This window comes from Schistocerca piceifrons, chromosome 5, assembly GCF_021461385.2.
Source record: "Schistocerca piceifrons isolate TAMUIC-IGC-003096 chromosome 5, iqSchPice1.1, whole genome shotgun sequence".
NCBI classification, from domain to species: domain Eukaryota; kingdom Metazoa; phylum Arthropoda; class Insecta; order Orthoptera; family Acrididae; genus Schistocerca; species Schistocerca piceifrons.
In genome coordinates this window covers 519,762,502-519,775,186 of record NC_060142.1, presented here as the reverse complement: position 1 = coordinate 519,775,186, position 12,685 = coordinate 519,762,502, and the positions used below count along the sequence as shown (strand labels likewise).

Here is a 12,685-nt window from a genome sequence, read left to right as displayed (position 1 = left end):
ATTCCAGAGAAATACAGGAACATGCAAGGGAATACTCACCCTACATCTCTTAGAAGGTTGGTTAACGAAAGGCAAACCTATGCTTATAGCATTTGTAGATTCCCAGAAAGCTACTGAAAATGTTGACTACAATACTCTCCTTGAAATACTGATGGCAGCAGGGATAAAATATATGGAGCAAAATGTTATTCACAACTTGTACAGAAAGCAGAAAACAGAGTCAAGGGGCATGAAAGGGAAGCAGTGTTTGAGAAGGGAGTGAGACATGGTTGCAGCCAATTGTCAATGTTACTCAACCTGTACACTGACCAAACAGTAAAGGAAACCAAAGGAAACATTTACAGTATGAAAAAGTTCAGAGAGAAGAAATAAAAATTTTAGTGTTTGCCAATAACATTTTAATTCTGTCAGAGGCAGCAAAGGACCTGGAAGTGCAACTGAAGGGGTGGACAGTATCCGAAAGGAGGATATAAGATGAACATTAATGAAAACAAAACAAGGGTAATGGAATGCAGTCAAATTAAATCAGGCAATGCCAAGGGAATTTGATTAGAAAACGAGACGAAGTATTAGATGAGCTTTGCCTTTGAGCAGTAAAACAACTGATGATGGCTGAAAGAGAATATACGATGTAGACTGACAATGGCAAGAAAAGAGTTTCTGGAGAAGAGAATTTTGTTAACATTGAATGTAGACGTAAGTGTTAGAAAGGTGTTTTCTGAAGGATTTGCCTAGAGTGTAGCCATGTATGAAAGTCTAAGGATACTCACAAATGAAATCATAAAATAACTGCTCACACAGGAGAGCACAAATATTGTCCAGTTCTTATTTACATGTGAAGAATCATGCCAAGGGACAACATGTGTCTCAGATGTGATGGTGATCACAGCAGCTTCAAGAAATGCAATATTTGCACAGATGCAAATACAGACGTTCCAGTTATCATAGACTTGAGTGAAGAAGGGCCGAAGTCCTTGGGGAATATATAATTTTGAGAATTGCAATGCGATTCAGCAAATGAAAGATTAATGAAATATTCATTCTATTTCAAGTTTTCAAGTTGGACATAAACCTTGACAAGTCTGATATATAGTTTCTAGTGTATACGGTTATAGGTAATATACAGATTATAAATACCGATGGGCTGTGTATTATTCAAGAACAGAGCAGTAGTATTTAATTCCTTTACAGTAATTACCATGCAGCCAGTGAACAAGTCTGCTACAGCCTTACAAGAGGTCATGGTCTAATACCATAAAAAGGCAACAGACCAAGCCTTATGCACAACATCTAGCAAAAAGATTAATAATCCTTTAGCCATTTCTTCTGAAATTTTCCTCTACATTTTTGTAGATCTCGTTACTTCTTATTTTCAAGCCATCTTTTGGTTTGTACTGCACCCATTATTTTTCTAATAATCCATCTTTCCAGTACCCCTTCTCAGTCCGGCTTACAGTTAGTCAGGCATTCACATCCGTATAAAAATTCTGGTCAACCATGGTGGTATAGTGTTTTAGTTTCTTATCTCTTGTCGTAAATATTCTTTGTAAAACCATATGCTCTCCCCATTTAATAACACATCTACCACAAATTTTTCTAACCCATTGCACGGTATATTTTCTTCCACGATATTTAAATTTACTTACACTGATTTACTTAGATTTGCTTTTCTATAAAATTTTGTGCATTTTTATATTTTCATGAATCTTATGTTTTCAGCCAAGATGTTGAGACCAGCTAAATTTGCTGTTTCTTCGTGAACATTTGTTTGATAACTGTATCCATCAGATTTTCTGAAAGTATTGCAGAATTGTCTGCAAAAGCCAGGAAGTTTACCTTAACATTTTTACCTTCCTAAAATTATTGGTTCATTTTTTTTTATTTTTAGCTCCAAATTCCAGATAAATACTATTTTTCTATAATGCATTTAAACAGTAAAGGTAATAAACAATCCCACTGTCTAATACCAGTTCTTATTTAAAATGAGATAGATCTCCCATAAATTAACTTTAGATATCGTATTCATCACAGTTTCACAAATTATGTTTGCTAATCTTGCTTTAACACCAAATTTTCTAATTATTTTATCTATTGTTCCTCCATCTACCAAATCAAATGCTTTTTGGAACTCAATGAATGATACTACTTTGGGTTTGTTAACTTTGCGGCGAATTATTGATTAAATTACAAATCTGTTCTGGGCAGGATTTTCCCTTTTGAAAACCACTCTCATATTCTTCCAATTGTTTAAAGTTTTTAGAGCTCTGCCCCAGAGAATTTTTGATAATATTTTGTATGCCACTAGCAGAAATGGCACTCCCTTAATCGTTGACTTTTGTTTATCTCCTTTTTCATGTAGCAGGTGGAGTAATGCTATTTTCAAACTCTTCTGGATTCTTTTCAGTTTTCTAAATGTTCAAGAAGCAGGTTTAAAAACCGTTTATAATCTTTGGTTCTGACCTTTTCAATAATTCTGCTGTAATGGAGACTTCACCACTTGCTCTGAAGTTTTTGAGTGATTTGATGGCTTCATGAATTTCTTGCTTCATGAGTGGGAACACCCCCCCCCCTCCTCCTCCTCCAGATTTTATGGTACTGCTTGCTGGATATTCGAATTTAACTGTATAACTGGACAGTTTACGAACCTGTCACAAAATTTCAGTATTTCACAATTGTCTTTAATCCTATTCTACCTTTCTCATCATTGAAACCAGTAACTGGCACTGGATACCCTTTAAGTACACATTTAAAACTTTGATAAAAATTTCCAGTAATATTTCTGGTAAAATTTTGTTGTATTTTCATAGGCCAATACATTTCAAACATCCTTTTGATTTTCCAGATTAAAGAGGTTTCTTTCCATTTTTGTCTCAACTCTTCGATATGTCTTTTGAACAACCTCATTTTCAAGCTCTTTGCTGTAGTGCTTCTTCATGCACTTTGGTCGACCATGTCTTTTTTCTCTTTGTCAGTCCTATGTTCTCTCTATTGCCTTAGTAATTTGTAACTGGTGTTTATGCCAATCTACCTTTTTGTTTTCTCAGTCTCTTCTCTAAATTTTTGTATATTTTCTATTGTAATATCAGCTGTAGAGTTGTTCACGATTACCTTCTTGGCTGTGTTTTCTGTTTTAGATGAGAGAAACCTTATTGTAATCTTAGAGATAATGGTCTGAATTAAATCCTCCATTTCTGCTTACTTTGACAATTATGATATCCTTGATATTCCTTTTAGATATGCCTATGTAACACAGTTTAAATTCGTGTTTAGATCTGGAGATAGAAGTTTTAGCTCTTCTTTAAACTACTATTTAACAAATAGAATAAAGATGGAACTTCAAACAGGTCAGGCGGTAAATACTTAAAATGGCATATCCTATAGTGCCATTGGATCCTGTCCACAATGTGACAGTACGACATGAAAACAAAAAACCTAAGTCAGAACAAGCTGAAATGTATCTGCTATAATATATATTCTATTTCAGAGAACATATATCCATTCTCAGCCTGGGACTATTACTAGGTAGAATTAAAAATGAAATAGAAAACAAGGGAATACAGAAGTGTCCAATTCCACCTGTCTGCTTTGACCCACGACATCACCAATATGGCAGAAAGGATCATTCACATTACCAATAAAGCACCTACGACATCATTACATAAAAGACAACAAACAAAAATACATATGAAACCAACACACACCTCTCTCCAAAAATATAATCAAACTAACAGTACCAGCACGGGAAATTGGGGTTTTTTGGATGGGCACAAACTAAATATAAACACATACAGGCACACACCACAATCCGAAATCACACAAAACAATGATATAAACACCACAAAATTCGCAAGTTCCGTTACACTTACAATATCGACAGGAATCTGTCACTGCCCTTCACCTACATAGCTCAACCACAATTGTCAATAGCACAAAATAAAAACCAACTACTCCAAAAATTATAATTACACAGCAAACTATTGATACCACAAAACTAACACCTAAAACAACAAAAACTGGAATCGGACACTTCCCTAGACCTATATACGTCAACAGCAACTCAATACCAAAACATGCACAGCGACAATGACATTAGAATCTAACACTTCTCTTGACCAGTGTAGGTCAAGAGCTCACGATACCGAAACACACACACCTACGACGACAAATTGCAATCGGTCACTTCCCATAACCTATGCAGCTCAAATACAACTGACGCTACCAAAAAAAATTGAAATCTGGTACTTCCCCCTAAGATACATAAATCAACCACAAGTGCTTATACCAAAACATCAACCACCAACACGTGCAGTAAATAACACCAACCCTAAAACACACAAAAACCCCACCGAACATAACACGCGAACAATAGACCCAAATAAACGACTACTTACCATAAAGTTCAGTGCCGGAAATGTAATTCTTAACTCACTGAAACTAATTTCCGTTGTTCTACAACAGTCATGACCTACAAATGCATCGACAGCCAAATGAACCCAATACACCACCAGAGGACACCACCCACCACAACATGACATCTACAAACAAAAACCACAAACTAAACCCCACACCATCGTGAGGTCACAACAGAACACCCTTACGTCACGGGTCAAAGCTGATGGGTGGGATCTGACGCCTCCATTGACCCGAAAACGGCCTTATGAGCGAGCTGTGAGTTACAGGTTGGATTCAATTAATGAGCATTACTGGGATGCTCATCAATTCCTACAATTTTAAGCAAATATTGCTTGTTACATGTTTCTCTCCATACCATTAAGGTAAAACTAGAGAGATCCCTACCACCAGACTTCATCTACCATAATTTGTGACTAACAGGGAAAAGGGGTGGGGGGGGGGGGGGGGGGGAAGTGACAATGGTACGCAATGTACTCACTGCCATGACTGAACAGAGTGGTAGTCACAAAATTAGCCACCTCAAGGTCACACCCACACCCTGCCATCTGTCAATGCTGTGATTTGTCCACCTCATGGCTTTGATGCCCCCTGTACACCATTAATAGTGCCATAGGTCAGCACCAACTGACTTTTCAGTGTTTCCATGGCATATTGTGTGGTTTCAGTCTTGGGTGGAATGGTGCACTGATGTGTGTTTGGTAAGGGTGATATTCAGGAGCAAGGACCTACATGTATACTATGGTTGGAATGTGTAAAGGGCAAAAAGCCATCGAAAAACTATCTAAATCTGTTTTGAATTGTCTAGTTTGTAACAATTTGGCCACCAGTGAAGAAGACAGAAACAATATAAATTCTGTGCAAATTCATAAATGACAACAAAAGGTGTGATGTTTCCACATCTTTAGGATATATTAGCACATCCCATCTCCAGATACACAAGTGTTCAGATTCTCCAAGAAAGGGATATAAATGAGAATAAATATCTACAGAATTTGATAATTTCAATAAGGAGCTTGTTTGTAGAACTGTACTTTTTACGACACAGGAGAGTGTCCAAGGACTAAAAATATTAATTATTCTGTCTCAAAGACATCTGTCCCTCTTTTCCACTCCCTTGGTTCATTTTTAGAAAATATGACAGATGACAATTTCTGATGAAATGCAGACTGCAGCAGCAAAAAGTTTTTGTGTCCAGTGTACTTACTGTGTGTTGAGGCCAACAGGCCTTGCAGTGTACTTAGATGAAACACAAAACAGACATGTTGGCCTGAACATTCGTACAGTTACTTTTGTATAACATATTGGCAGTTTGTGTGATCGGTGCAGTGACAGAAGGGTCATTGTGAGAAGGAAATAATTTTTTTTCCCAAGAGGTAGGGAATACGCCGAGTTAAAATCCTGGTGATGGCACACGCAAGTACTCTCACACTCTTGTGAACAGAGCCTCTATCAAACAAAAAGAGCTCATCTGTTATATGATACAATGATTATGTTCAAATGTTACCAAAAGTAATTTCACAGTTTCCTGCACAACTATCTCGCTGGAAGAGTCTACAAGGTCCAACAGACCACACTGTCATCCCTTATGGTGTATTTTTTTATCTTTGAATACTTATGTTTTCATGATAAAATGTATCCCATCATAAACTTTGAAATTGTGAATACATTACTTTGAGTCCAAATATGCCCACAGTTTTGTTTTTCTACAGGTGAAATAATTTTTGTTCAAAATTTCTTGTAACATTGGAGTTAATTGTTTTTTGTAGCAGCTGGTCTTAATTGTGCAGGTTAGGACAGAAAGGGATAACAGTAATCTCACAACCTGATTATCGCCTCTCAACTAAGTCTGACTATGCTACATTTCCATCCACCACTTTGATCTTCAGTCTGAAAATTATTCAGGCAAAATAAACATGGGTAAACTTTTGTCTCTCCACTTCCCTACACCAACTGGCAGCAGGATAAAAGCTTTACAATGTGAAACATTTTGCAGAAGGGTACTACTAACTATCCTCACAATGGGACAATTTAGCCAAGAAACATTAACCTAAAGATTACATACAAATCTGCATGTAGTCACATGCTTTCACATAGCCTTCCCTGGAGTATTCTATCATACAACAGAAGTGTCAGCTGATAACATCTAGCTTCTTTGATCACTTAGAATACCTTCTGTAACCCTAGTACCTATTATATCTTTACTACATTTTCTTCTAACAACTCAAACTCTGAAAAGCACTTAAATTTCTTTGTTAAATATATTTTAAATAACAACAAACCTCAAGAAGTGAAGACTTTTCTAAGGCATTTGCAATTATGCTTGTGTCCTTTGTTAAATTTGATAGACGTTGGAAGTTCAACATCACTGTTAAAGGCACCCATCCATCATCAAGCTTAATTTGCTCCTGGAGGAACCTGTCACGTGGAAGATTGATGTCTCCAAAGTAATACTGAAACAATCAGTTATGTCAATTGAATATGCTGAGCATTGTAATTCTAACAGAACATTACAAAAAATGCAATTTGTTGCACACACATATAGAGACAGGAAATTCAAATATGGGAAGGGCTCTTACCTCGACCTGCCTGATTATTTGTTTCTCCAGCAGTTTTAGATCGCCATTTTTAGGAGGTTCATCTTTGTCTGCTACACTCTCACATGAAACTGCGTCTTTCCCTGCCTCACTTTTGCTTTCGTCAGTCTTTTCATTTTTGCTTTCATCAGTCTTCTCTTCAGTACCAACTGAAATATCATTCTCTTCAGCCATTATTCCTGAAAGCAGTGAGCATTAGATTAGATTAGATTTACTTTCATTCCAATTTATCCGTAGTGAGGAGGTCCTCCAGGATGTGGAACATGTCAGAAAAACAACAATACATGACAAATATGTACAACTAAAACTAATAAGCTAATGTACCATTCCACAGGTCCCAAGTGGAATGATCGTCATTTTTTAATGAACATTAAGAGTTATTTTACAAATACTAATGCACTGAATTTAAAATAAAGTTTTTTATTTATTTATAAGGTAATAAACATGTAATACAACTACTGTAATACTTATTTACAATGAACACATTACTGCACTGAAATGGTGCGGAAGTTAGATTATACTTACTTACTTACTTACACACACACACACACACACACACACACACACACACACACACACAAATTTTCAATGAACACATTACTGCACTGAAATTGTGCAGAAGTTATGTTGTACTTATATACAAATCAGTTGGTTTTACTAAGAAATTCATCAATGGAGTAGAAGGAGTTGGCCACCAATAAATCCTTTAGGCTTCTCTTAAACTGAATTTCATTGGTTGTTAAGTTTTTTATGGCTGCTGGCAAGTTATTGAAAATGTGTGTTCCTGAATAATGCACACCTTTTTGTACAAGACTAAGTGACTTTAAATCCTTGTGAAGATTATTCTTATTTCTAGTATTGATTCCATGAATTGAGCTGTTGGTTTGAAAAAGTGATATATTTTTAATGACAAATTTCATTAAGGAATAAATATATTGGGAAGCAGTAGTTAGTATTCCTAGTTCCCTAAACAGGCTTCTACAGGATGTTCTTGAGTTCACACCCCATATAACTCTTACTGCATGTTTTTCTGCCCGGAAAACTTTAGCTTGGCTTGATGAATTACCCCAAAAAATAATCCCATATGACATCATGGAATGAAAGTAAGCATAGTATGCCAGCTTTTTTATTTTTATATCCCCTGTGTCTAACAAAATCCGCATTGCCAACAGAGATTTGTTAAGACGCTTCAGCAGTTCTGTGGTGTGCTCCTCCCAGTTGAATTTATTATCAAGCTGTAATCCCAAGAATTTAACACTGTCCACTTCTTCTATCTTCTTGTCATCGTATGTTAGACATATACTCTTGGGACACCCCTTACAAGTTCTGAACTGCATGTAGCGTGTTTTTTCAAAGTTTAGTGACAAAGAATTGGCTAGGAACCAGTGATTAATGTCCACAAATATTTTATTGGCTGATCTTTCTAAGACTACACTTGATTTGATATTTATTGCAATGTTTGTATCATTGGCAAACAAAACAAACTTGGCATCTGGTAATGTTACTGATGAAAGGTCATTGATATACACAAGGAAAAGTAAGGGCCCCAAAACGGAACCTTGTGAGACCCCACATGTAATTAGTTCCCAGTTGGATGATGCCTGATAGCTTGATACATGTCTCTTTCCTAATAACACCCTTTGTTTCCTGCCAGAGATATAAGATTTGAACCATTTTGCAGCATTTCCTGTTACACTATAATATTCTAGTTTACTTAAAAGGATATTGTGATTTAAACAGTCAAATGCCTTTGACAGATCACAAAATATACCAGTTGCCTGCAATTTTTTGTCTAATGAATTAAGCACATTTTCACTGTAAGTGTAGATAGCCTTCTCAATATCAGAACCTTTTAGAAATCCAAACTGTGACTTTGACAGTATGTTATTTGAGATAAGATGGTTATAAAGCCGACTGTACATTACTTTTTCTAAAATTTTTGAGAATGCTGGCAACAGTGAAATTGGACGGAAATTTGATCCTATTTCTTTATCTCCCTTCTTAAACAGTGGCTTAACTTCAGCATATTTCAGCCATTCAGGAAATATTCCACTGATAAACGACTGCTTACACAGATAGCTTAATATGTTACTTAGCTCAGAATCACATTCTTTAATTAACTTTGTTGATATATCATCGTACCCAACTGATGTTTTTGATTTTAAAGATTTTATGATGGACATTATTTCTGTTGGGGTAGTGAGGGTCAAATTCATATTATGGAAGTTACTTGAAATGTCTGGTCTAAGGTAATCCATAGCAGCATCGGAAATACGGAAGCGTCCGATCCCACCCGTCTGCTTTGACCCCTGAAGTCACGAATATGGCAGAAACAAAAACAAACACACACACTTTCCACAAGAAGTCTAATGACACTAACGGGACAAGCGCGGGAAATGGGGTGTTTTGGGTGGGGTGGGGTGGGCAAACTAAATATAAACAAATTTAGACGCCTTGTGTAGCTACAACGTGTAAGTGAAGACAGCCATGCATGAATACCCACCCACCTCCCCAGGGGTCGTAACCCCTGCAATCCATAGACGATAAAGATGCTTCAGTAGCTGATTAGTGTTTTTTGTCTTTTAAAAAAAATCTCACGGCATAGAACGAACAGATCAGAAAGATAAATATAATAAACTAAAACAGAAATTCAAGGAAACATAATTAAAATAAGTAATAAGTGTTTTTAAATTTAAAAAATCTCACGAGATAGAACGAACAGATCAAAAAAGTAAATAAAATAAGATAAAACGAAACTGGAGACAGCCACACTCAAACCAAACTCAGTGCCGTCATCACGTCACACACGACAACACCCTTACGTCACGGGTCAAAGCCGACGCGTTGGATCGGACACTTCTGTCAACCCGCAGCATCTACCGAACCTGACAACCCCATCTTTTCAGTAACAGTTATAAAATGTTTGTTAAAAAGTTCTGCAACACTATACACATCTGTCACCAATGTATCATTTACTCTTAATGCTATTTGTTCCTCTTCATGTCTGGTTCTACCGGTCTCCTCCTTCACTATATCCCATATTGTCTTTATTTTGTTATCTGATATGACTATCTTTTCCTTGTAATATATTTGCTTTGCAATCCGTATTACAGTCTTTAATATTTTGCAGTATTTCTTATAATGTGCTATAGCATCAACATTGGAAATGTTTCGGATTGACAGATAGTTTTCTTTTTGTTTTACAAGATACCCCTATTCCTCGAGTAATCCATGGCTTCTTTGTAGACTTTGCTCTAACCTTGGTAAGTTTTGGAGGAAAGCAGTGTTCGAATAAGGTAAGCACTTAATTAGTAAAAATGTTATATTTTTCATTCACGCCAAGAGCACTGTAAACATCAGTCCAGTGAATGTCTCTTGAGCTCAGATTTAACAGATTTTATATCCTGTTCAGCATTAACATTTAACAGAAGGAACTGCATGTCATGGTCTGAGAGGCCATTGCCTATTGGTTTTGTAATATAATTTTGTTCATTGGACTTTTCTATAACAATATTATCAATGGCTGTTTGTGAGAAAGTGCCTACCCTAGTGGGGAACTTTAGAGTGGAAATTAAGTTGAATGATAGTGTTACTAACTCAAGTAAGTTCTTATTGGGAGAGTCTTTAAGGAAATCTACATTGAAATCACCAGCAACCACTATTTCTTTGTTTTTGGTTGTTAAATGGGCCAGTACAGCTTCAAGGTGGTTTACAAACTGATTCAAGTTACCTGCAGGTAGTCAATAATTTGTTAAACACAAGCAGAACAATTCGACACTGACATCTTCAGGCGCGAATGACGCAAAAAAATTAGGAACTCTTCTAGGCAATACTAGCAAAAATATTCTTCCAAAATTAGTCATTCTTTAGATGCCTCACAGCCACACACGATAAATTAAATAAAAGTGCACCTTAACGAAATTAAAGAGTACCACCTATTAGCAACGCTCATAACCTTAATACGATGAGCTACAGTAGGTCTAGTCTTATTAGTCGGTGCCAAATAGTAGACAACCACCATAAAATAGGCTGCACAAAATTCATAATAATTCAGCTCTACGAGTGTAAAGTTTTAAGATACACATGACCATGATTCCAATAAATTTTGTCAACCATGTATGCCTCGTATTCCCCCCTCAATAGGACTCTACAGCAGTGCGATCTCTAGAGTGTTTTCAGCAGATTGTTCAAGTTCCTTGCAGGATATATCACGTAATTTTGCAACATATTCCGATGACGTCGTTGATTATACTATAAAAGCACTTTCCTTATACACCATGAGCTCCTCTGTGGAAACAATTATACGTATAACTCTTCTGAGTCAATTACGTTTGACTTGTGAAGTTTGATGAACTTGGTTTCCACACGGGTTGTGGTAAACACTAACCTCTCATGCACACGTGCTTCAAAAGTTATATGATTCTATGCGAAACCCAAATCGTGTGAAAACAGCACATACTATGTAACACTCAACTAATACATTAATTTCACTATAATACTGTTAATTACCAGCTTCTACACTCCACCACCCCAAATTGCATACGCACGCACAATTCCAACAAGCTCCCAACTCCCGCTAAAGCACCAAATCTTCAGACTGGCAAAGACTCAACGACAAAGATATCCCGTACCACCAAACTACAAACGAATCGATTTTCGGCATTCTGCAGGAAGTCCCAGGTCCACATACAACGATCTGTCTGCGCAAATTCTTGACCGGAGGTATGCATGCAATAAATCGCCACCAATCCGTTCGTTTACACGACGTCCATATAGATTCATCTGAATAAAGGCCAAGTTACTCTGGCACTCACTTAACGTCAAAATTTACACAAAGCATTTCAAATAGCGGTGTTCACACAGGCAATCAACAGAACTTCATGACACATCCAGGTTCTCGGAGAGAACGTTTTGACAACGGTATCGTCTGCAAATATCTAAGGTTAATCATAGCCCGTCGGCACGTGGGAGGAGGCAGCTAAAGAGCAGTATACATAGGAGATTGCTTACCAAATCACTCCTGTGACCGGTTCTAGAATATTCCTCAGATGTTTGGGACACGAACCAAATAGGACTGAAGGGGATATTGAACATGTACATAGCAGGGCAGCACAAATGGTCACAGGTTTGTTTCGTCCATGGAAGGGTGTCACAGAGATACTGAAGGAACTGAACTGGAAGACTCTTGAAAATAGATGTAAATTATCCTAAGAACGTCTATTAATAAAGATTCAAGAACCATCTTTAAATTATATATTACAGTCCCCTAAGTATCGCTCACAAAGGAATCGTGTGGTTAAGAGTACAATAATTACTACACGTAAACAATCCTTCCCGTTTTCCATGCGTCAGTGGTATGGGAATAAACCCTAACAACTGGAACAGTGAGATGTACCCTCTGCCACGCATCTCGTGGTGGTTTGCAAAGTATAGATGTAGATGTAAAGTTGGGGAGCATTCAAAATGTAGGAGGAATATCCAACATCGCCAGACACAGTGCCATCGGCAAATGGCATGAGCTGGTTTACGTGGTTTTACGCTCTCAGCGCTCTTCAGGTGCAGTCTTTGGCTTTATTTGACTCGCAGACAATACAATTTGTTCACGAAGATGGACGCAAGTAGAATTACATTACCTTTGTTAAAACACACATTATCTCTCTTAATCATATGGTAGTAAT

General features: G+C 36.9%; 1 protein-coding gene across 1 annotated transcript in view; it reads right to left on the bottom strand.

Moving 5' to 3' along the window:
* Positions 1–11,638, bottom strand: part of LOC124798132 (la protein homolog) — a 48,704-nt gene extending 37,066 nt beyond the window's left edge. Inside the window, exons 1-3 of the mRNA XM_047261396.1 lie at positions 11,517–11,638; positions 6,990–7,186; positions 6,693–6,863 (exon numbers count right to left, since the gene is read on the bottom strand). Coding sequence (XP_047117352.1) covers positions 6,693–6,863; positions 6,990–7,181 — 363 coding nt within the window. The 5' untranslated portion in view covers positions 7,182–7,186; positions 11,517–11,638. The remainder of the gene's footprint in view (positions 1–6,692; positions 6,864–6,989; positions 7,187–11,516) is intronic.
* Between the last annotated feature and the right edge of the window lie 1,047 nt (positions 11,639–12,685).